A 22,056-nucleotide genomic window follows, 5' to 3' on the forward strand; every position below is an offset into this window, starting at 1 on the left:
CGCCGCCTGCGCTCGGCCGCCCGTGGCTCCCCCCGCCATTCTGTAAGTGCGACCGCTGGCGGGCGCGTCGTCCGCGTCCTCGGCGCGCGGGCCCGGGGATGGGGCGGGGATCGCGGGAGGGGGCGCCCGGCGCTCGCTCCTCCAGTGCCCGGATGGTGACGGACGCGCAGGGAGGGGCTGGAGGGCGGGGGGGGCCCCGGAGGCGCGCGTCGGGGCGGTTGGCGGGCGGGCTCCGGCCTCTCGCGTCCCCGCTGTTGCTCCTCGGGGCGCGCGGCGCGGAGCCGGGCCGGGGCAGGGACGCCGAGGGCCGCCCTGCGCTCCGCGGTCCCCCCCGAAGCGCCGCCTTACAGAGGCCACATGTGGCGGTTAGGTCGCGCGCTGCTGAGTTGGAGAGGAGACGTTCTAACGTGGCATTTTTATTCTTTTAGTGCAGAGGCCCAGTAATCCGATATGGAGCATGTCTTTACCCCGTTGGAACCCCTGCTTCCCACTGGTACTGTATTTCTTTCCACGTTTTGCAGTGTCATTGACGGGCCCCTTCCCAGAGACCTCGAGAGGTTAAAATTAGTCTGGAGTCTAGATCCTCATCATTTTCCAGTCTGTCTCTGCTTTTCTAGCTCTGCGCCCTGAAGGCTTTTTTTTCACTATCTTGCATCCGCTTCCTTATCTGGAAAAACAAACACGCGGATAAATAGTAGCCTTTGCCAAACAGTTGTGAGGACTCAGTGACTTGCTACATTGTATGCCTTCCACTTGGAGAAGAGTTAAGGGCTCCTTGTAATGTTAGCTGTTCGGTCTCTAACAGCTGTGAATGGATGTCTAACACGTTAGAGACCAGAGGTTTAAGGATCAGTCATTATTGCCTGTCTATGGTGCCCAAGATTAGCCAATAAAAGATTAGTGAGTGGCTGTGTAAAATGTTTTAAAGATACACGGCTCACTTAAGGATGTTTGTTATTTGAAAGTTTCAGGTGATTGTAATTCACATGGAACTAGATGGAAGGGATGGGTTTTTTTATGAAGCTACTTGTCAGCAGCATTTATTCTCACGTGTAGTAATTTACTTGCGTGGTAATTTTGTAATATTAAATACATATTTTTTTATGTACCGGTTACTGTGTTTCTGTTTTGTAGAACCCCTAGTGTATCAGTTCCATAAATTCAAACGGAGTGCCTGATTTTTCAATGTTTATTTAAATTTGTTTTCTGTGAACATGAATTCATGGGTTTGGTTTCAGGTATTGAATTTGATTTGAACTTGTCATTGTTTCTACACGTTGGGAGAAATGCTGGTAAAACAATCAAAGGACAATGGTAATAGCATTAGGGGACACTGCTCCCTCACTCTCCAGTCATTCACCATACTCAATTGTTGACATACACCTTTATGTCTTACCGCTGAAGGCAACAGAGATAGAACTAGAACCTGAACCCAAGATATATTTGACTTGGTTAAGAGGTTGGGTGTTTCTTACTTTAAGCAGATTTTCAAGAGTTAAGAAAAGCATTGGCAAACATAAACATTTTGCACATTAAATTTCATAGTTCTCAGTTATCCAATGGTAGCCAGACCAACAGCATTTCCAAGAGTAAACAGTGGATCCAGGTGTGCTGTTGACTTTCAGATTCCTTACTGAAACCTAAGCACTTTACTGACTGAAGGTTTCTAGTGTTTTCTAAGTTAAAAGACATATTTCATAGTGAATGCTACATGGTAAACATGGGATTGAGGAAACAGAATCTCTGGGTTTCAATTCTAGCTTTTCCACTTACTAGTTATTGGACTTTGTACAGTGGTCCCTCAGTATCTGAAGGGTATTTGTTCCAGGATCCCCACAGACACCGAAATCCAAGGGTCCCTTACATAAAATGATGTAATATTTGCATATAACCTACGCAACACTCCCCTATACTTAAAATCATCTCTGGAATACTTATGATATCTAATACAAGGGAAATGCAATGTAAATAGTTGTTATACTGCATTGTTTAGGGAATAATGATAAGAAAAAACTCTGTACGTGGTCAGTACAGACACAACCATTGTAGGCCTGTCATGCAGAGTGTCATGCGGGGTCTCTGCTCCCGCTCCCCGCATAAGAACGCAGGACATGGTAAGGCCAAAAAGGAACACCCACGGAGCCATAGATAGGGGAGTCATTCCACTATAGTCTCACTGGTGGCTGGGTTGGAGACACAGGAAGCAGGAGCCACACGATCCGCAATCTGCCATCCACTTGTCGCTGCCAAACAACCTCACTTGCTAACTGCAGTCCGCTTCTCTGCAATCCATATTCCGCCACGCCACGCCACGCCAGGCCACCCCGCCATCTTCTTGCTAGCCCCCATTTTCTGCTAGCATAGCCACAGCAGTTGTATTAGTGGCCAGTAGCTCACTGGTTACAGCTGACGGCCAACTAGCCACAGCTGATGGCCATCCAATCACAGTTGATGGCCATTTGCTTACTACCTGAGCCAGCACCTTTCCACGTGAGGCCGAGAGCCTGGAAACCACTCCTGGCTCTGTCCCCACAAGGCCCAACTACGTAGTACACATCTGCAACGACTTTTTTTTTCCCTGAATATTTTCGATCCACAGTTGGTTGAATCTGCAGATGCAATACCAGACCCGACTGTGTTTTGGTTTCTTCATCTGTAAAATAGGAATACTTGGCAGGCTTACTGTGAGTATGAATGAGTTGTAATACTTATAAAACACTTAGCATCCATAGCAATAAGTTATTACATCAGCAGTAAGATTAAGGGGGAAAGAGAAAGGCAGTTGGATGTCAGGGTTAATGCTGAGATGGAGGTTTGGAGCAGCAGACTGGAACAGACAGAGGCAGTTCTGTTTTTATCAAAGGCTTTTTGGAGAAGGCCTTGATTCCTTAAGCCAGATGTTTGTAAGCTCTGCCCTGCAACAGTGAAAGCAGGGGCTCTGTACGAACTGTGAGATCCTGGACTAAGCACAGATCCACCCACACAGATCCCAGGGCGCCTTTAGGGGTTCTGTGTGACTTAGTGATTCTCATCTTTCCTCCCTCTTAAAGGTAAGAGGATGTAGATTCCTGTCTCATCTCAAGCATTGGCCTGGAAACAAGGGCCCCAGCAAGTTTATGGTTGATTCTAGATACATTAGAGAGATTGAAACACAACAATGGATTAGGAGGGACCAGTGCAGGGCCTTGCCCTTTGTACTAATTCAGTAAACAGTCGAGGTTAACTTTACATTAGAGGACGTCCCTTCATCAAACAGACATTTAATACCTAGCAGAGAAGTAGTTTTTCTGTTAATGACTCCTGTGAATTTAATTTGTAGGCATGATTTACCTGTAATGCTTTCTCAGCTTTGGTGTCGTGGGCAATCCAACAATTAAGCTAGTTAACCGACTGCCAGATGGGCCACAGTGCTTCTCTTTTCTGAGATGATCACTAGCTCAGAGAAATAGATTTTTTTTTAAAATATATCTTTGTTTTTCTGTAACTAAAGTAAGTGCTTGTTATTTAAAGAAAAACAACCATCTAACTTACAATGTGAAAGTTTCCTGTAATCGCTCTTGTAGAAATAACCATTATTAACACTTGGCATATGTTATGTTCTAAATATTAACATATTTATATATATATCCCAGCATACTATTGCTCTTGTTTAAAAAAAATGAATTAATATTATAAATTGTTTTGTAAATTTCTCTTCTGGGGCTGTGAGTAAAAATATATACAGATTTTTTACTATCAACATTGTATGTGCTCTTTGTTCATTTTTTTTTTCCAAACAAAATATTTTAAAGTATCCTACTTACCAGAGACGATCATTCTAAAACTTTGTGTTTTTCTAATTTGTGCGTTTATGTAAATGAATAAGATAGGACCTGTTTTATGCCCTTTTCAGCAACTCTTTTCACTTAGTACTTTGCTATGGTTCATAGGTATAGATATCCCAAGTTTTGTTTTTCAGTAGTCAGTGTAGACTCAAGTGAACTAGTCTTACTTAATAGCTATTTAGGTTATTCCTAGTTTCTATTGTTACAATCTGTAATGCATATCTTTGATCATAATTTTGCATATTTACGTATTTCAGTAGGATAAGTATCTAGAAATGGAATTGTTGGACTACAGGGAATGTTTGCGTTTCCATTATCAAGAGGAACTCACACTTAGCTAGTTGGTGTCCTTTGATACCAGGTGCTGTGGGAGATGCAACAGTGAAAGATGTGATCCCTTCTATCCAGGAATTCACAGTCTTGTTACGGAGGTTATTTTAAAACTTTTATAACAGTACATATACATTATAAAAACTTAGAAGATATAAACAAAAATAATAAATATACCTTATTCCAGCCTTTCAGAGATTGCCACTGTTATCTCCAGGTATGTATGTATATACATGTGTGTATTTATATTTATATTCCTCCAGATATTTACTGTGCATAAATATAGTTAGATATTTTAAAACCCAAGTGAGAACACACTAAGTTTCTTTTTCACTTTATACTACAGTTTTTCCATATCAAATTTCATCGTGTCACATACCATCCATATGTAAATTTTCCTGTTGTTCCAAACATAATTTTTCCAGGGACATGTTCCAAAATAGGGCCACCTGTGCTTTCTGTTCAGACTTTTGAAATCTAGCACCGTTATCCTTCACATTTTAAATTCCCCTTAACATTGAATATTGACATATTCAATAAAGCTTTTACACATCATTATTAATTGGATAAATAAATCTGATAGAATAAAAAATACAGCAATTTGATAGGAAACATTCACTTCAAACATCTTTAATAAGCTCTCAAAGTTCTATTTTATTTTCCCCACATAATTTGATCATTATAATTAAGTTTTATGCTAGAAAGCCTTTTATCTATCACTCTACATTTCTTTGCAAAAAGATTATGTTTAAATTTTATAAAGATTCCTGTGACCATCGTGCCTTTGGACTTATTTCATCGGAACTGAATTACCATTGTTGAGGTTTATTCTGAATTTAATTACCATGTTAAGTATTATTAGTATACACTTGATCAAGTGAACATAATTCCCTTGCAAATTTTTGTGACTAACATTTACATAACACTGTATGCTGGGCAAAGTTCTGGTGTTTTAAACAGGGTAAAGCCTGTAAAAGGGTTTTGGAACTAGATGACTTAGATTTGAGTTGTAGCTTCCTTTTTCACTAATTATGTGGCCTTGGGCATGTCATTTAATTTCTAAGAGCCTTACTTTCTTTATGTAAAATAAGAATGTATCCAAACATGAAGTTCTTGGGCAAAATTTAGGGTAATATAAAGTCTAAAAAGCAAGTTTAAGAAATACAGTCCTATGCAAATGTAAAGTACTTTCCACTAGATGAACTATATTATACTCGTTAGTAAATTTTGAAATCCCTACATTCATTTTTCTAATTAATTTGCAAAGGAGATAGCTACTTATTTTAGTAAATGTGTTCAGTCCAGATAAGTGAAAGAGTATTTAGGCAAGTCTAGCAGAAATATTCTTTTTTCCCTGCATTCTGTATTTTTCTTCCATGCTTGTTGAACTTTGTGATTTATAGATGCATGAAATTACTAATAGTGGACTTAGTTTTTTGATACCTCATGGTTGAGTGGTAATGAATATGGGCATATCCTGTTCAGAATAGTATTCATACCATCTCTTACATTTCTGGAATTTAATCTCCATTGAAAATGCCTGATTAAGTTCACAGACGGCATAATAAAACCTGAAGATGGGTATTAGCGTTCCCCAATTTACCACTGGGTAACTTGGGAAGCCCTCAGTAATCAGTGCCTGGAGTTCTGACTCCTTCTAGTGGTGAATATACTGGCCACGTATGTAAGTCGTCCTCTGTGCTTTGCAGCAACAGACAGACCTCTCAAGAACCCTTAGTGGTGACATTCAATTGTATCAAACATAGCCCTAAAATATTAACTCCCTCCTTTAATCTCTACCCAGAAAATCATAGAAAGAATAACTAGGGGTAGAGTTGAGTCACTTACATTTTTTTAAATTAAATATTAAAAGTGCTCTAATATATAATAGTAATATGGTGACATTTCTTGGTCACATCTCCTGACCAATTAAGCATTCTTGCTAGAAACTTCTGGTTTGGTTTCTTCTCTATATCTGTGTCATTCAATACAACAGCCACTAGCTATGTGTGGCTTGTGAGCACTTGAAATATGGCTGGCGTGGCTGAGGAACTGAATTTGTAATTTCAGTGTAAAAACCAAAACTGTACTGTTACTGGAAAAAAATTAAATCTTTGGAACAGTGTATTAGTGTACTAAGGCTGCTCTAACAAAGTCCCACAGACAGAGTGGCTTAAACAATAGAAGTTTGTTTTCTCACAATTCTCAGGCTACAAGTCCAATGTCAAGGTGTGGGCAGGTTTGGTTTCTTCTGAGGTCTCTTTCCTGGACTTGCAGATGACGACATTCTTGCTGGGTCCTCACTGTTGCCCTCTGGTGTGTTTGCTGTGTTCTAATCTCCTGTTCTCATAAACACACCAGATATACTGGATTAGGCCCATCTATGTGACTTCATTTTACCTTAATTATCTCTTTGAAGGTCCTATCTCCAAATATAGTCACATTCTGAAGTACTGGAGGTAGGACTTCAACATAGGAATTTGGGGGGGATACCATTCAGCCAAAAACAAATTAGGTATGTCAGTTTACTTCTCAGCTGTAAATTTTTCTTAAGTAGACTTGGTCCATATTTTAGAATTCTCATGATTACCAAATAAGGGAGGTTTAATGTCCCTCCAATGGATTACATCTAGTATAGCAATCAAAAAAAGTCCATTGCAGTCTTATATATAAGTTGTTTTATATGTATTTACAAAATTTTCTTTGTGCATTCAACACTTCCTGAGTATCTTATGGGCCACACCCCAGTAGATAATGTAGAAAAATGAAGAATTGACAAACTTCACTGTGAAAGAGTTCAGTCCACAGCAGGCTGTTTAATACAATAGAAAGATAATTCCGTATGTAATTTAAAATTTCTCAGTGGCCTCATTAAAGAGGTAAAAGAAGTGAACTTCATTTTAGTTATATATTTTGCTTAACCTAACATCTAAAATGTCATCATTTCAACATGTAATCAGAATAAACATTAATGCAATAGTTGACACATTTTTGTACTAAATCTTCAAACTCCAGTATGCAGTTTACACTTTGAGCACATCTCAATTCAGATGCTAAATTTTCATTAGAAATACTTGATCTGTATGTAGTAATAATTTATGATATATTTTGATTTTCATACCAGCAGAGAGCAACTCATAGACTCAGTTTTGGAATGAGCTTGATACACAGGGAATAGAATATTCCTTTTCTAAGGAAAAGCCTTTTGGAAACAGATATTGGAGATAGAACTGGGTTTTCTGACTGTATTTTTCCGGATGTTAACGTGGCTTTTTCTTTGTTAAAGTACCATGCCTGCTTTGAAACTTGGAAAGCTTGCAGTGTTTTTTTTTTAAAAGAAACTTTTGTCTCTGGATGGCAAAGAAACCTCTGACCAAAGCTGCTGCTTAAGGATTCTGATATTTTTGTAATTTAGGGCTAGGTAAGATATCCAGGCAACAAAGTAGTGGATTTTTTAGTTATTTCTGCTGAGTTTCTAACTTTGATCCTTTTCCTTTACTCCCCTGCCACTTTCTAAACTTAGGAATGCATCCGAGGTAGCCCTCAAGTATCTTGAGTGTTCATGGGAAATTTACTGCTTTGAGCATTGATACTGTTTTTGGTGTACCACTCGAAATAGTTGGGATCCTTTCTTCTCAATCTCATCATTTATTTTGAACTTATTATGACTTACTGCCATTACTACACTTCATTTTGTATGGTTGATGTAGCTTAACTTCTTGTATCTTACTTGATTTTCATATTTGCCATAATTTTTGTTCTTTTAATTTAGATTCATTATATTTGATGACGAATGTTTGGTTTACCCTTATTGATAATGGCCACATTGTTTCTTTTGCCTTGAGTGATATCATTTACTTTACAAGCCATCTTTCCACCTCATCTAGAGAACCAATTATCTGTGTTTTACGGTATTAAGTCTCTGTAGCACCCCCTTCATCTTTCCATATTAACATTTTAATGGCTACATACTTTTAGAAACTAAGGCTTCTAAAGTGAGTTTAAAAGGAATCTTTATTTTTTAAAAAAATCTTATGAATTGATACTATATAGCATTATCAGAAATAATGGTATCCCTTTAGATAAAACAACTGAAAATACCACCTGAAGCTGTGGGAGCAGTTTTAATACAATGCTAAAATGTTACGGCCTGATCACACCAAAAAAAAAAAAAAAAAAAAAAAAAACCTGTGGGTTTTGATACATTAACACCAGATGTCTTTTGAGGTTTCTAGGAAAATGAGGTGTGTTTGTGCATTAACTTCCCATCAAATGATTTTTATTATCTTTTTTTGTTGGTTAAATCCATCAGAAAGAGTTATTCTTTGTAGGTGGCAAACAGATGCTCAAACAAATGGGTTTCACCCTGAGAGTATTTCTGTGTCTTTATCACACTATTGTCTTTGAAGGTGTTCATTTATCACAGTGGAATAGTTTCTTTTGTTTTTATGACTTCCAGAGAATGTAAGCTTTTGATTTACTGGTAGGTCATATGTAAGGCTGTGGCTTCTGGCCCAGTTGCTGCTGTTTATTTTTCTTTTTAAGTAGGAAAACTGCTCTTGGAGATTCTTCCTAATCTCAGTAAAATTACTGAGAGTAGTGAATCCTATGCATGGGGAGGGAACCTTGGAAATCCTTAGTGTTCTCAGGGCAGGTATGTCTTCTTGGCTCTCTGAGCTGGCTACCTAGCGTTTGTGCTTGAACATGTTCAGGTAGCTCCACTGACCTACAGACCGACATCTCAGTTGCTTCCAAAATTTGGCACTTATGAACAAAACAGCTGTAAACATCGTGTGCAGAGTTCTGTGTGCACATAAGTTTTCATCTGCTTTGGGAAAAGACCAAGGAGTGTTGTCGCTAGATGATATGGTAAGAGTATGTTTAGTTTTGTAGGAAATCACTCAACTGTCTTCCAACATAGCCCTACCATTTTGCACCCTCTCCAGCAATATATGGGAGTTCCATTCTCCACATCCTCACCAGCATTTGGTGTTGTCAGAGTGGCAGATTAGGGCTGTCCTAGTTAGTAGGTGTGGAGTGGTACCTGGGGTAGGGTTGTTTCCGTTTGCATTTCTCTGATGACCTAGGATGGAGAGCATCTTCTCATGTGCTTATTTGCCACCTGTATGTCTTTGGTGAGGTGTTTGTTAAGGCCTTTGGCTCATTTTATAATTGGGTTGTTTGTTTTCTTACTGTTAAGTTTTAAGGGTTCTTTGTATAGTTTGAAAATCAGATGTATCTTTTGCAAATATTTACTCTCAGCCTGTGGCTTGTCTTCTCATTCTTTTGATACTGTCTTTTGCAGTGCAGAAGTTTTAAATTTTAATGACGGGTTTATCAATTATTTCTTAAACAGATTGTGCCTTTGGTGTTTTATCTAAAAAGACTTCATCATACTCAAGGTTACCTGGGTTTACTCCTATGTTATCTTCTAGGAATTTTAGTTTTCCATTTACTGTTTGGGTTTGTGATTCATTTTGAGTTCATTTTTTTTTTTTTAAGATTTTATTGGGGAAGGGGAACAGGACTTTATTGGGGAACAGTGTGTACTTCCAGGACTTTTTTCCAAGTCAAGTTGTTGTCCTTTCAGTCTTAGTTGTGGAGGGCACAGCTCAGTTCCAGGTCCAGTTGCCGTTTTCTAGTTGCAGGGGGCGCAGCCCACCATCCCTTGCAGGACTCGAGGAATTGAACTGGCAACCTTGTGGTTGAGAGCCCACTGGCCCATGTGGGAGTCGAACCGCAGCCTTCGGAGTTAGGAGCATGGAGCTCTATAACTGCCTGAGCCATTGGGCCAGCCTTGAGTTCATTTTTGTGAAGAGTGTAAGGTTTGTGTCTAAATTTATTATTTTTTGTATGTATATGTACAGTTTTTACAGCACCATTTGTTGAAGAGATTATCTTTGCTCCTTTGTCAAAGATCAGTTGACTATATTTATGAAAGTATTTCTGGGCTCTCTATTATTTTCCATTGGTGTATTTGTCTAATCTTTCACCAATCAATCACACTGGGAAATCTTTGAGTTTCTTACCATTAAATATGTTTGCTGTAGGTATTTTGTAGATGGTCTTCATCAAGTTGAGAAAGTTCCTCTTTATTCCTAGCATACTGAGAGTTTTTATAACGAGTGTTGGATTTTTTTCAAATGCTTTTCTGCGTATAGTCATATGATCATGTTTTTCTTTTTTAGTCTGTTGATGTGGTGGATTGCATTAATTGATTTTCTATTGTTGAATCAGTCTTGCATACTTGAAATAAATGCCACTTGGTCATTGTTTATAAATCTTTGTATACATTTTTTGGGGGGTTCAATTTGCTAATATTTTGTTGAGGATTTTTATATCTATGTTCATGAGGGAGACTGCTTGTAGATTCTTTTTTTTTTTTTTGGTAATGTTTTTGTCTGGTTTTGGTATGAGGGTAATGCTGACTCATAGAAAGAGTTAGGAAGAATTCCCTCTGCTTCTGCCCTCTGAAAGGGATCGTAGAGAACTCGTATAATTTCGTCCTTAAATGTCTGGTAAAATTCACCAGTCAACCCATTTGGGTCTCATGCTTTCTGTTTTGGAAGGTTATTAATCATTGATTCAATTTCTTTAATAGATGTAACTCCATTCAGATCATCTATTTCTTTTTGTATGAGTTTTAGTAGATTGTCTTTCAAGGAATTGGTCCATTTCATCTAGGTTATCAAATTTGTGGGCATAAGTTGTTTATAGTATTCTTTTAATATCCTTTTCGTTTCCATGGGATCTATAGTGATGACCCTTCTTTCATTTCTGTGTTTTCCATTATTTTAAATCGTAGTACCTGCAGGGTATTGATAATCCCGAACAGGAAGGTTCTGATAAATCATCAGAGGACGTAGATAGTCAGTGCTTCAGGATTCTAAACACCGGGAAAATGGAGCCTCATATACCCTTCTCTGTGGTTATAAATTTCCTTGTACGATGCTCTAAGCCCTTGCAGCATTGGTATTACCTAGGGACTTGTAAGAAATGAAGATTCTCAGGCCCCACTTTAAAGTAACTGACAGAATAAGAATCTGCATTTGAACAAAAATCGTAGGCGAGTCTTATGCTCCTTAAAGTTTGAGGAGCAGAAACATATCAGATTCCTTTTGAAAATAATTAAAAGAAACAAACAGAAATCTCTGTCACATTTAAGGATCACATTTATCATTCTCCAAAAGTTCCTTTAAGCTAGCAGCATATGGTGGTTTTCTTTTGAGCTTTATTGTTGTCTGTGGGATTGCACAGTGTCATAATGCAGTCAGCACACGTATCCAGTGGCGAGGATGGCTCACCTGAGTGTGACATGCGGTGCCTTTCTCTGCACCAGCAGTATCCTGAAGCGCATGTCCCTTTGCTGTCAGTCTGTGTGCTTTTCAAAATGTCTGCATCTGATTCTGATATTCTGTCAATATAGTTAGGAAGTCACTTGAAGCTTTTCTCATACACAGTTTTATTTTGATGTTGTTAGTACTTGTAATTACTTTTTAAATCTCTGTACAGGAAGCATACACATATTTTTTTAGCCTGTATAACATTTTTTATTCACTGAGCCAACAACATTTGAGTGCCTACTATGTAGCATCATGTTAAATCCATGCAATGGAAATATGTGGTCCAAGCCTCTGGAGGTCATAGACTAATAGGGTAAATGGATAAGAAAATCAGAAATTAGAGTGTAGTGTGATAAAAGACATCATAAGGGAAATACTGGGCATTAGGTGGATCACTTAGGAAGGATTTGGGGACTCAGTGAAGACTTCTGGAAAGAATATTTAAGCTGGGAAATCTTGAGTGTTTTCACATTTAAAAAGAAAAACTGTAATTAACACTGTCTGAGATAGATGTATATCTTAGCCACATCTGGTTATATGTTGAATGAAAAATTCTGGAGGTGGAATTACAGGACCAAAGATCTGAGCCTCTACGATTTCTGGTACGTGTTACTAGATGGCTTTGCAGAAAGGTTGTGCCAAGTAACATGTCCCAGAGCAGGATATTAGAGCGTCCCTTTCAATGTGCCTTTGCCAGCAACTCATACACTGTCATTCTTGACGGAAATAACTCATGGATTGTAGCTGCCCTGCTGCCCTCCTCCCATCTCCTATTATTTTTCTTTACTTCTGTTAGAACCAACCATAATCTACATTGGGAAATTGTCCAGGACTTGGAAGTGAGCAAAGAGATTACTGGGTGTCCTTTCAACGGAATACTGGGCTCCTCTAGTGGACCCTCCAGTAACTATATGCAGCATTACACCTTTTACTCTCTTGATTAAGCTGTTTGGCAATTCTGTAGGGGGTAGAAGTTGACTGATAGTCGTACAAATGATTCTTATCCATAATAATGCAAACATTTTGTTGTCCCATAGAGGTACAATTAATTTCTACTCTGAAGAAGAGATATCCAGATATGTTATTGCCCTCTAGTGGAGGTTTCTAAGCTTTCTTTCAGTTTATGGTACTCTTAGTGCTTCAGGAAGTTTTTCCTGGTGCCACTAGGCCAAAAGAAACCCCTAAGAGTTCCTTTTATTGAGGAGTTAAGTTCAAACAACTTTCTAGTAGTTTCTACATCGTCCCTGTTCATTCACTGACTCACCCTGAGGGCTTGGTGCTCACTCTGCGGGCCCTTCTTATAATAGATTTACCATTTTTGCATCTGTTAGCAAATTCATTTAGCAATCCTATTTACCTGTATTCATTCATAGTTGTACTGATGCCCTCATTAATTGCATTGAATACTGTCGCTGGCTTTTTTTTTTCATTTTATATGTCCATGGAAGTCACGTTTTAAAACTTGATGAAAACTATGCTTTAGCAACAGTTAAATTCTTATTCTGTTACTTTAAAAGGTAAGCGGATGGTTGTACATTTCTTTAAACTCAGTTTCTTTAGCTGGAAATGATCTGTCACAGATGTGAGAATTAAAAGTGAAAATGCATCTGGAAAAACAGCCTAAAACCTCGCAGGAGGACATGCTGGCGATGGGCAGGGACACACACACGCCTCATGCCACACACTGCACACTCTCCTTGTTAAATGGTGTTTATCGGGGGAGAGAAGGAGCAGCGCATACAGGATGCCCCAGGCTCTCATCCGGCAGAGAAGGCACGTGGTCAGGGCACAGCGGGGCTAGGATGGGCCTTGGAAATGGCTCCACGGGAGGAATTTTACTCCATAATGTTCCACGTGTTTGCTGGACTTGTAGGTGCCTCTGTCACACGGAAACTTCGGGAACTTCAGTTGTTAGAGGTGGGGGCCTTTGTTCCTTGGCAGCTCTTCTCAGCCTGTTCTTTCGCTGTGGACTTGGACCTGCTGAGCCAGCTCCTGGAAGAGCAGATCCAGAAATGGGAAGGGAGGGAAGTGACAGGAACCTCCCGGGCTGTCTTGGTTTGCATTTCCTCACTTGTTTTCTAAAACAGTGAAATAGATGTCGGAGGCAGTAACGTTACTTGTAGGCATCAATTCTATGATTTTACGTATTTTAATTTCTGTTCGCATGATCTCCATGTGCTAAGTGTTACCTTTCAACTGTAGAAATGAATTTCCCTTCCAGAACCAGAGTGGTGCTGTCAGATCTGAAGACGTTCCCCTCTCCCGAATTTAAAAATGATACCAAACTGGGAAATAGGATAGGATGCATTTGGAAGTAAGGAGTTATCAAGGGTTGGAGAGTAAAAGAAGCTGGTATATGTGTGATAGAATTGAGAGGCTCGGGACACTGGCATAGAACCTCAGGAACAGAGCAGGACTGGGGTGAAACGGGATGATAATGGGAATTTCTCGGTGGCTAGAAATTGCCTGAGGCTTTTAAGTTTCCAGTGCCAGACTAGCTCGGAAGTGGGAAGTCTGCTGGAAACGTCCTACGCTTTTTGTTCAAAACTATAAAATGGTTTACCTCTTTAATCTCCACTGTCTCTTTCTCAGTCCAAATTACTGTTGTCATACAAACAACTGGTTTTGGAAGGTTCTCGTTGCCAGTTATCAGCTCACCTGAATTACTGTTACCTGTCTCAGTGGGTCTGTTAGGATATGCCCACAATAATTCCTGTGGATTAAAAGATCTCATGTGAAGGGGAGCCCCTGTGCATGCCAGCTCATCCTGATGCCGCTCAGCAAACTAGTGATTCCGCCGAGGTGTGCATTGGACTGCGGTGTCATGTAACTGTGACAGGATTATGCATGCCGCTGTATTGTATACCTGAAACCAATCATAAATTCACCCTTTCTGTTACTGTTAGGAGATGAGTGATTGTTTCCACTTGCCAGGCAAGAACAATACTTGAGATGAAAGCTGACAGTACGCTTTTGCCCTTGAACTGTGTTTTGAAGTGTAAATGGCTTATGTTTGGCCAATCCTCTTGTTATAAAGTTGAGTCATGTTTCTGGCATCTAAGAGCTAGAGCTGCTGGTGCAGCTATTAAGAGATGCATAAGAACCACTCAGTTGAGACAATAATGCTTTAAAGATGGCTGAATTCTGTGAGGAATTTTCTGCTCACTTGTACCCTGCTGTGAACCCCGTGTGAGCTGCATAAAGTGTCCTTACTCATTTTGATCTATTGGTGTTTGCATCATCAGCATGAAGGTGATTATTACGGACAATTGCAGAGAGCTTACTGTATGCAGGGAGTTATTCCTCGAGTTTTACATGTATTACCTTGTTTATTCTCACAGCCACACTTAGGAGGAGTCTATTGATACTCCCATTTTAGAGATGGGAATACTGAGGTACAGAAGGGTTGACTGTCTTGCCCAAGGTTGCATACCTAATAAGTGGCAGAGTCACGGTTTAGACCAGGGGTGTCTAAACTGCGGCCCGCGGGCCAACTGTGGCCCATGATCCATTGTTAATTGGCCCGCAGCAAATTCCAAAAATATATTTAGTTTACTTAAATAAACCAGGTGAGGCAATACGTACTTCACCTCGAGTGAGTGTCCCGGCTGTTTGTTGTGTATTTTACCGCATATGGCCCTTGGTGAAAAACATTGGAAAAAGTTTGGACACCCCTGGTTTAGATCTAGGCAGTCTGGCTGCCAAGCCTGATAAGCTGATTTTGTATGTGTGCAAAGCAGTTTGCTTGATGTAGCTTTATTTCCTTTGAAGGCCTTTCCAAATCCTGTGTTTCTTCTCTCTGGGATCTCTCTAAACATGGTCAGTGAGACCACCCCTGTAGATGAGTTAGAAATGCATTTGAGTAAAAGTAATAGGAAAACTCGTCTCACAGTAAGTTAAGCAATCAGGAGATGTTTTTCTTCAATGGTAAGAGGCGTGCAGACAGGAGGCTGTGGGCTGGTGCGGCTGCTGAATTGTGGGAAAGGGGCCCCAGGTCTGTTTTGTGCTCCCCTGTCCTTGCTGTGCTGGCTGAGGGCTTCGTCTTGTCTCATGGAGGCAAAATGGTTATTGTGCCTCCAGGCTCAAGGACGCATTTCCAGCAAAAAGAAGAGAAAGGGATGCAGGAACTTAAAAGGGGACAGCCAGCCTGGTTCATCCTTTCGTATCAGAAAAGAAACAGCTTTTCCAGAAGATGCACGTAATTAACTTTTTTTCAATGTCATTTTTGCCCAAACGAGCTCACGTGGCCATTCCTAGAGACCGGGTGCGTGGGGGCCTGGGGTCGTGCCTGGTTTAGACCAGTCCCAGGAAGACTTCCTGGAACTCCAGCCCCGTGCTGGCTCGGGTGTGGAATGACTGCCATCTGACTTGTAGTCAGCGTCCACATGTTCTAGTCCTGGCAGGAGTTTCCAGGATACACGGGTCATCTTTCATCTCAGACCAAGAGGCTCACTTCCCGCTTTTCTCCAAGGCCTTTTTGCAATACTGCCAGGAGTCTAGTTTCCTTGGATCTGGCAGTTTACCTTGCTCCTTGCTTTCTGCCCATTCCACAGCACCGTGTATGAGAGTCCTGGCGAATTTCAGTCTAGTGATGAGGCCAAGACAGGTTTCTCTGGTGCTATCTTTTGTCTCCAAGGATAATCTACCTTCAGATCTTTAAACCACCCCCCTGCCTGAGCTGCTTGTCAGGATACTCTGTTGAGTCTGTGTTGATCCTTCCTAAGGCAATGGTTTTGTTCATTGTGTTCCTTGCCACTGGGGAGGAACCCTAAGTATAGGGCAGTTAGGGGGTCTGATTATGTGCCCAAGCATAGGAAAATGACAGCAGCATGCCGCCAATGCTTAGCCAATAGCAGCCACGTAGATACTGGCTCAATGAATGGTCAGGGAAACTGAGCAAGCAGCAGGGCAGAGAAAGGGGTCCCCCCACTCCTGCAGGGGCAGAGACCCTGTCACCGCTATCAGTGGGCCGTGTTATCAGGTTCAGCAAGTAAAAAATGTTTAGCAAGCATTGTATGGACATCGTTACACTGAAAATGATTTGTTATTTGTCTGAAATACAAATTTACATTAAAAATTACTTGGCCACCCGACAGCACACAGACTCAGCAAGTCAGTGATACCAAGTCACAAATACCTAGACTGTTGTTGTAGGGGACTGGGGTGTGATTTTAGTTTTGATCCTCACGTTTACAGTAGTTTTTGGTTTCTTTTGATGTTTCTCAGTTTGCTGTTTGTGTCTAAGGAAAAAGATTGTCTAGTTCTAAAGTTCAGGAGAGACGAGGGACTTGAGGTCAAAGATAGGTCAAGATCACGAGGCCGTGTCACTCCCGGACGGTCCTGTGGATTGATCGGTACCCGGGTCCGAGCTCAGGGAGGGCGATGACCTGACCTTATTATTCACGTCTGTATCTCCTGTGCTAAGTGTCCTGCCGCATCTCTTCTGTCGTCTTCATCTTTCCAAGTCTGTCATGGCCTCGCTACTTTGGAAGACAGCGGTCAGTTATTTTACAGAATGCCCGGCAGTGTGCCCTCGTCCAGTGTTTTCCCCCCATTAGGTGTCGGTGATGCATTTTTTGGCAAGCATGCTGCAGCAATGCCATGCCCGTCTCAGTACCGCGTACTGGGCCCAGGGCACCAGTGCCTTCTTGCTGGTGCGGGTCACCTTGTTCACCCTTGAGTAAGGCGACTTCTCCCAGGGTTTTCTACTATAAAGTTACTGGTTTTCCCTTTGCAATGATAATAATAAATTATCTTCAGGTAGAGACTTTGAAATTATGCAAATATCCTGTTTCTCTTTAAAGGTTGGTTCGCAATTTTTGTATCGATTGGTGAGTTTTGTCTGCAACACTTAGTTCTGTGGTGTTTTCATGGTGATTTCTAGTTCCCTTGTCCTTTTGATGTGTAGTAATTGAGATTATTCTCTTGTAAGAAAGAGCTGCCCCTTGTCCATTTATTCATTTGTTCATAATTTATTTCTATCCGTATGAACCCATGGGTATTTTATTTTATGGATTATAATCCGACACTATTGTTTTTTTTTGTTGCCCAAATTATTCTAGCTTTGACCATTGAGAGTTCAAAGTGGTTCCTGGCCCTTTTGTCATGTTCCCAAACTTCTGGAACATTCTTAATTTCTGGCACCACAACATGCTCTAGGCTCATGTAGTGTTGTCCCCACCCAGCCCTGGCATCAGCACTTCAAAGAGCCTGGACTCCTTTTACTGGAGGAGGGTATTTAGAGGCCAAGGTCTCAGGGCTGCCTCTGCTCTTACCCTGTCCTGTCAGCTGCCCCTTCGGGGGAGAGAGCCAGCAGAGGGTGTACACTGAGTCATTCGTGCATTCACACAGCGCTCTGTGTGTCTTAAAACACCACGAGTTCCTACTAGTATCTCAGATTAAAACCCAGTATTCCAGGGTTCATTCTAGCCTTCCTGCTTTCCTGATTTGTAATTTCTCCAACACTGAGAAAGCCGATTCTTATTATCTACAGTCTACTTACTTATTTGTTTGATCCTAGTAGACATGAGAGTCCTTTCAGAGTCACTAACCCACAGCCCTGTGAGAAGCAAACTTACCAGAGGACAGAGCTGGTATATAATTCTGTTATCTTGAGCCATACAGTATCCAGTCAAAACGCTGTTTTCTAAAGTTACTTTTAATGTGTTATTGTTTGACAAACCAAATAGTTGTTAGAATTGTGTCAAAAGTAGGAGTAAATGAAAAAAGTAAGAAAAATAGGTAGTAAATAAAGGCATAAGGGCTATTTCTGAGGAAATTGTGTATGTGTGTTTTTCTTAATTCCTAGACTTTTGGATTTCTGTGTTGGTTGCCCAGAGGTATTTTAGATAATTTTGATTCAATCTTCAGTTTGCCAGAGAGGTGAAGTAATATATTAACAGAGTATTTAAATTTCTTTGCTTGTGTATTTTATGGATGCATTGTTAAAACTTAAATATGTAACGCAAAATTTTCTTTCCTTTTGATATGCATGTAAAAACTTAGATAATAGCAGGTATGAGAATGGCACATTGTATATTTTCAGCCTGATCCCTTCACCAGTTACATTAAAAATAATTAGGTAACCTATTTTTTCTTAATTTAAAGATAGTTTAGTAGAATGCTATAGTATTCTTGCAGAATACCAGCAGCATTATGCATTAAATCTCTCTTACATTGGCCAACTTGTGCTTTTATTCAGTTTTCTAGAAGAGGATGAGTTTGAGAAAGATTGGGGATAGCCACATTAAAAATAGAAATGATAGCCAGGAGAGAGAACACCTTGAAGTCTCCGAGATTTCTTATCTTTAGTGGAACATCAAATTTGAGTAGTACGTGGTAGGGACTGAAATGCTGAATGAACGAAGTGTGGGGTTGAAGTAGGGGTAATTGGAAACGATTTAGTAAAGACAAGGCAAGGATAGGATTTCGGACTAGATAGAAACAGATTTGAGCTGGAAAATCATTGTACGAAGAGAGCATGATTGCATATTTAAAAGGGTTTTAAAAACAAGAGTGATGAATCATAAAAGAATGCCTAATACACAATATCTAGTCAATTTAAAAATAACTCCATTAGATAGCATCTGGATGAATGCCATATAAATAGCCAACTTATGGGAAAAAAATCCAGTATATATTAAAGTTTATAGCATGTTAAATAAATACCTTATTAGAAAAAACAAATGCTGTCAAAGTATAATGAAAATGTAAATATATTCACCATCAGTGTTAGTACAGTGTCTACCAGAAGCAATCAGGCTTTAATGTCTGTCTTTGAAGGGTTTGCCAGGTAACAAAATCCAGTGGGTCCTGTAGGGATTAATTGCTGGTTAGAGATCATCAAAGTCACGTTTGTTAAAGAGTTCACTTAAAATGTAGACTACAAAGTGGGATCTCGAAAAGCCATAAAAATCATTTTACTGGTTTGATGACGGAACTCAGAACTGCATCTGCCACCTGCTCCTTATAATGTATAATAAATGGTAAAACAAAAGAATTCCTGCCCTTCCTTTTCCCTCCTCTCAGCCTTTATTTTTTATTTTTATTTTTTTACTTTTCCCCTCTTTCAAGCCTCCTTACAGTATGCTCCTGATCTGCAAGGAGTTTGTTTACTGAGAAATAAAAGGAAATGAGTCCTCAAAACAATTTTTCAGATGGACTGAAGATGTATGTATGTATTGTTACAAGTTCTCAGAACCACTTGTAATATAAACTGTCCCTTTATCTAAACACCCTCTGCTCCGTTTTAACCCTAGCTCATCACAGACTTTTACGAATAGCCAGGTTTTTTATATAGAATTCTGTCAATAAATTACTTATCCCAATATGTTCCCTTTGTTTTTGACAAAGCTAGACGGTATTTGAAAACACAGAAACCCAATGCCAAGCTAATTATTGCAAAGTCGTCCACAGAACTGCATGGTAATGACGTCCTCAAGGCTTCTTTCTGCCTTTAGAATAAGCTAAGTTCAGGGCTAGGGGTCGTGGGTTGTGAGCATTTGATACGCTATGGGATGTAGTCATTGTGAATTTTAAATCATTTGTTTGCCTTTGTGTGTAATTGAGGGTAAGCTATTTGGCATAGTTTAATAATAATAAAAAAAAGTTAATTGGTAAGTGGTTGAAACTGGAGAGTTGTCATATTTACCTTGGTAAAAGAAACATATTGTGCTGATTAGCTCTAATTATCAGTAACTTTAAATTTGTATAGACAGCTGTACCAAAAGTCCAGCTTTTGTTTGTTTGTAGTTTTAAACACAGAGTAGATTTTCTCATGGAAACAAAGTTGTAATGTTGGTTATGGTCTCAGACTAGCCCATAAAAGCCCATTTGATGCCTAATGTAGCAGAATGATAATACTTCTAGTAATCCGATACTCCTCCTGGTTTCTGAGATTCTGGCAGGCTCAGGATTCCAGAAGTGGCAGGGCCGGCAGGTTCAAAGGCGGTAGAGGAACCCGCTCCAGGCTGCGAAGTACATGAGAAGCCAGGGCTTCCACTTATGGGGGCTCTTCAGGCTCGCGGATGAGTACACACTGCCTGTCACACATCCCAACTCTTTTTTCTTCTTTGGGCCTCATTTTTTGTATAAAAGCTCTACTTGCCCAATAAATCGTAGGCTGCATGATAATATTTTAGGGGTATTTTTTCCCCCTTCACTTAGTCATTGTGCATGAGCAATTGTAACTTTCCCTTGTGAAAGCTAATTATAATGTGACACTGGAATCTGACTGTTCTTGAAGAAGCTTGGAACATATTGACAGCTTTTTTCTTCCAAAATTACTCCAATTTCTTTTATCTTTGTTCAATATCTTAACTTAAGCTTTTACAATAAGAACTAATTTTCAGAAGAGCTGTTCTTTCTCTCCATAGTGTCAGAATCCCACATAGTGAGAGCAGGCTAAATTTTCACTGAAGGTTGGAAAGTAATTCTTCTCCTTTTTAAATGGCAACACTGTCAAGCCAGTGGTAGAATGATGCAAAGAATTCTTGTGGGTTGTAACGATTCGTATCCTACCCATGTAATTTCAGGTGCATTCAGTCTTTACAGGAGCAGGGAACCTGGGCAGCTGATCTGATAGCTTGCCCATGCCAAGGTTTTAAAGTTTATTACATATTTTTGTCAAAAGTTCCCATATAAAGTCTCTAAGGGATGGCATAATAAGCTGAGTTACTCCAAAATTCAAGGTTTCTTGGTTTTCTGTCTCCAGCAGGTTTCTGCTCTCCAAAAGAATGGTGGAGTGGGGTTTCTTCCAAAGCTATAACCTTTTCATTCCCTTTTCCTTCTTTTTCTAAACTCTCTTGTTTAAGGAGATTTTTAATGCTGTGGTGAGCCATTGAGGGTACAAGATAGCTTTGCTGTAGAGAGAAAGAACAATGTTGGGAGGTGAATACTGTACAGGACACTTTGGTTTTGTTTCCCGGTAATCACATAGCTACAGTTCTGAGCTGTTCTGCTTGTAACTTTTGGCGAGGCTCTGGGTGTCCTAGCATCCTTTGTAGGTTGGAATGGTCATGTCCATTCAGATTTGGCATTTCTGTTCTCTCGGTTTTCTTCCATGCACATCTTCATCCTTGAGTGGGGTACTTCTCTGTCGTTCTCCACCTTTATGATTCTCCTGACTATTCTTGAGGTGTTGAAGCAGAGCCTTCATGCGGCAGCTTGCGGAATCATACTGGATGGGTGTTTGCAGTACGTTACGTTCACTTTCAACCCAGGAGCCTGTGGCCCTGGCCTGCCCTGCAGGTGCAGGGCTTCGTCTCTGGTCACAAGAAGTGTTAGGGATTCTGGAGAGCTTGGCTGTGGGTGATGAGGAAATCAGATTTGTGTCCTCTGATAAAAGGGTAAAGAGGATGAGAAGTATGATAAAGTATGTCACAGAGAGTGGTGGTTAACTAAGGAATTCAGATTTGATGGTCTGAGTGGGTCCCAGGTCATTCACAGCTTCTGCTCTAACCGAACAGAGGAAGTAGCTAACAAGTTGAAGAAAGTATTTTTAGTAAAAAAGTGGTGGGCTTTTATTTAATATAATTACAGATATGATGGACTATCTTGGT

The 22,056-nt window shown here is 40.1% G+C and overlaps 1 protein-coding gene across 2 annotated transcripts in view; it reads left to right on the top strand.

Moving 5' to 3' along the window:
* Positions 1-213: 213 nt before the first annotated feature.
* Positions 214-22,056, top strand: part of TPK1 (thiamin pyrophosphokinase 1) — a 265,356-nt gene continuing 243,513 nt past the window's right edge. Inside the window, exon 1 of one of the 2 annotated variants that reach the window (XM_033099184.1) lies at positions 214-493. In XM_033099184.1, the coding sequence (XP_032955075.1) occupies positions 451-493 (43 nt within the window). In that variant the 5' untranslated portion in view covers positions 214-450. The remainder of the gene's footprint in view (positions 494-22,056) is intronic. The other variant, XM_033099185.1, reaches the window with a different exon arrangement.

The sequence above is a fragment of the Rhinolophus ferrumequinum genome, chromosome 26, assembly GCF_004115265.2.
Source record: "Rhinolophus ferrumequinum isolate MPI-CBG mRhiFer1 chromosome 26, mRhiFer1_v1.p, whole genome shotgun sequence".
Lineage (NCBI taxonomy): Eukaryota > Metazoa > Chordata > Mammalia > Chiroptera > Rhinolophidae > Rhinolophus > Rhinolophus ferrumequinum.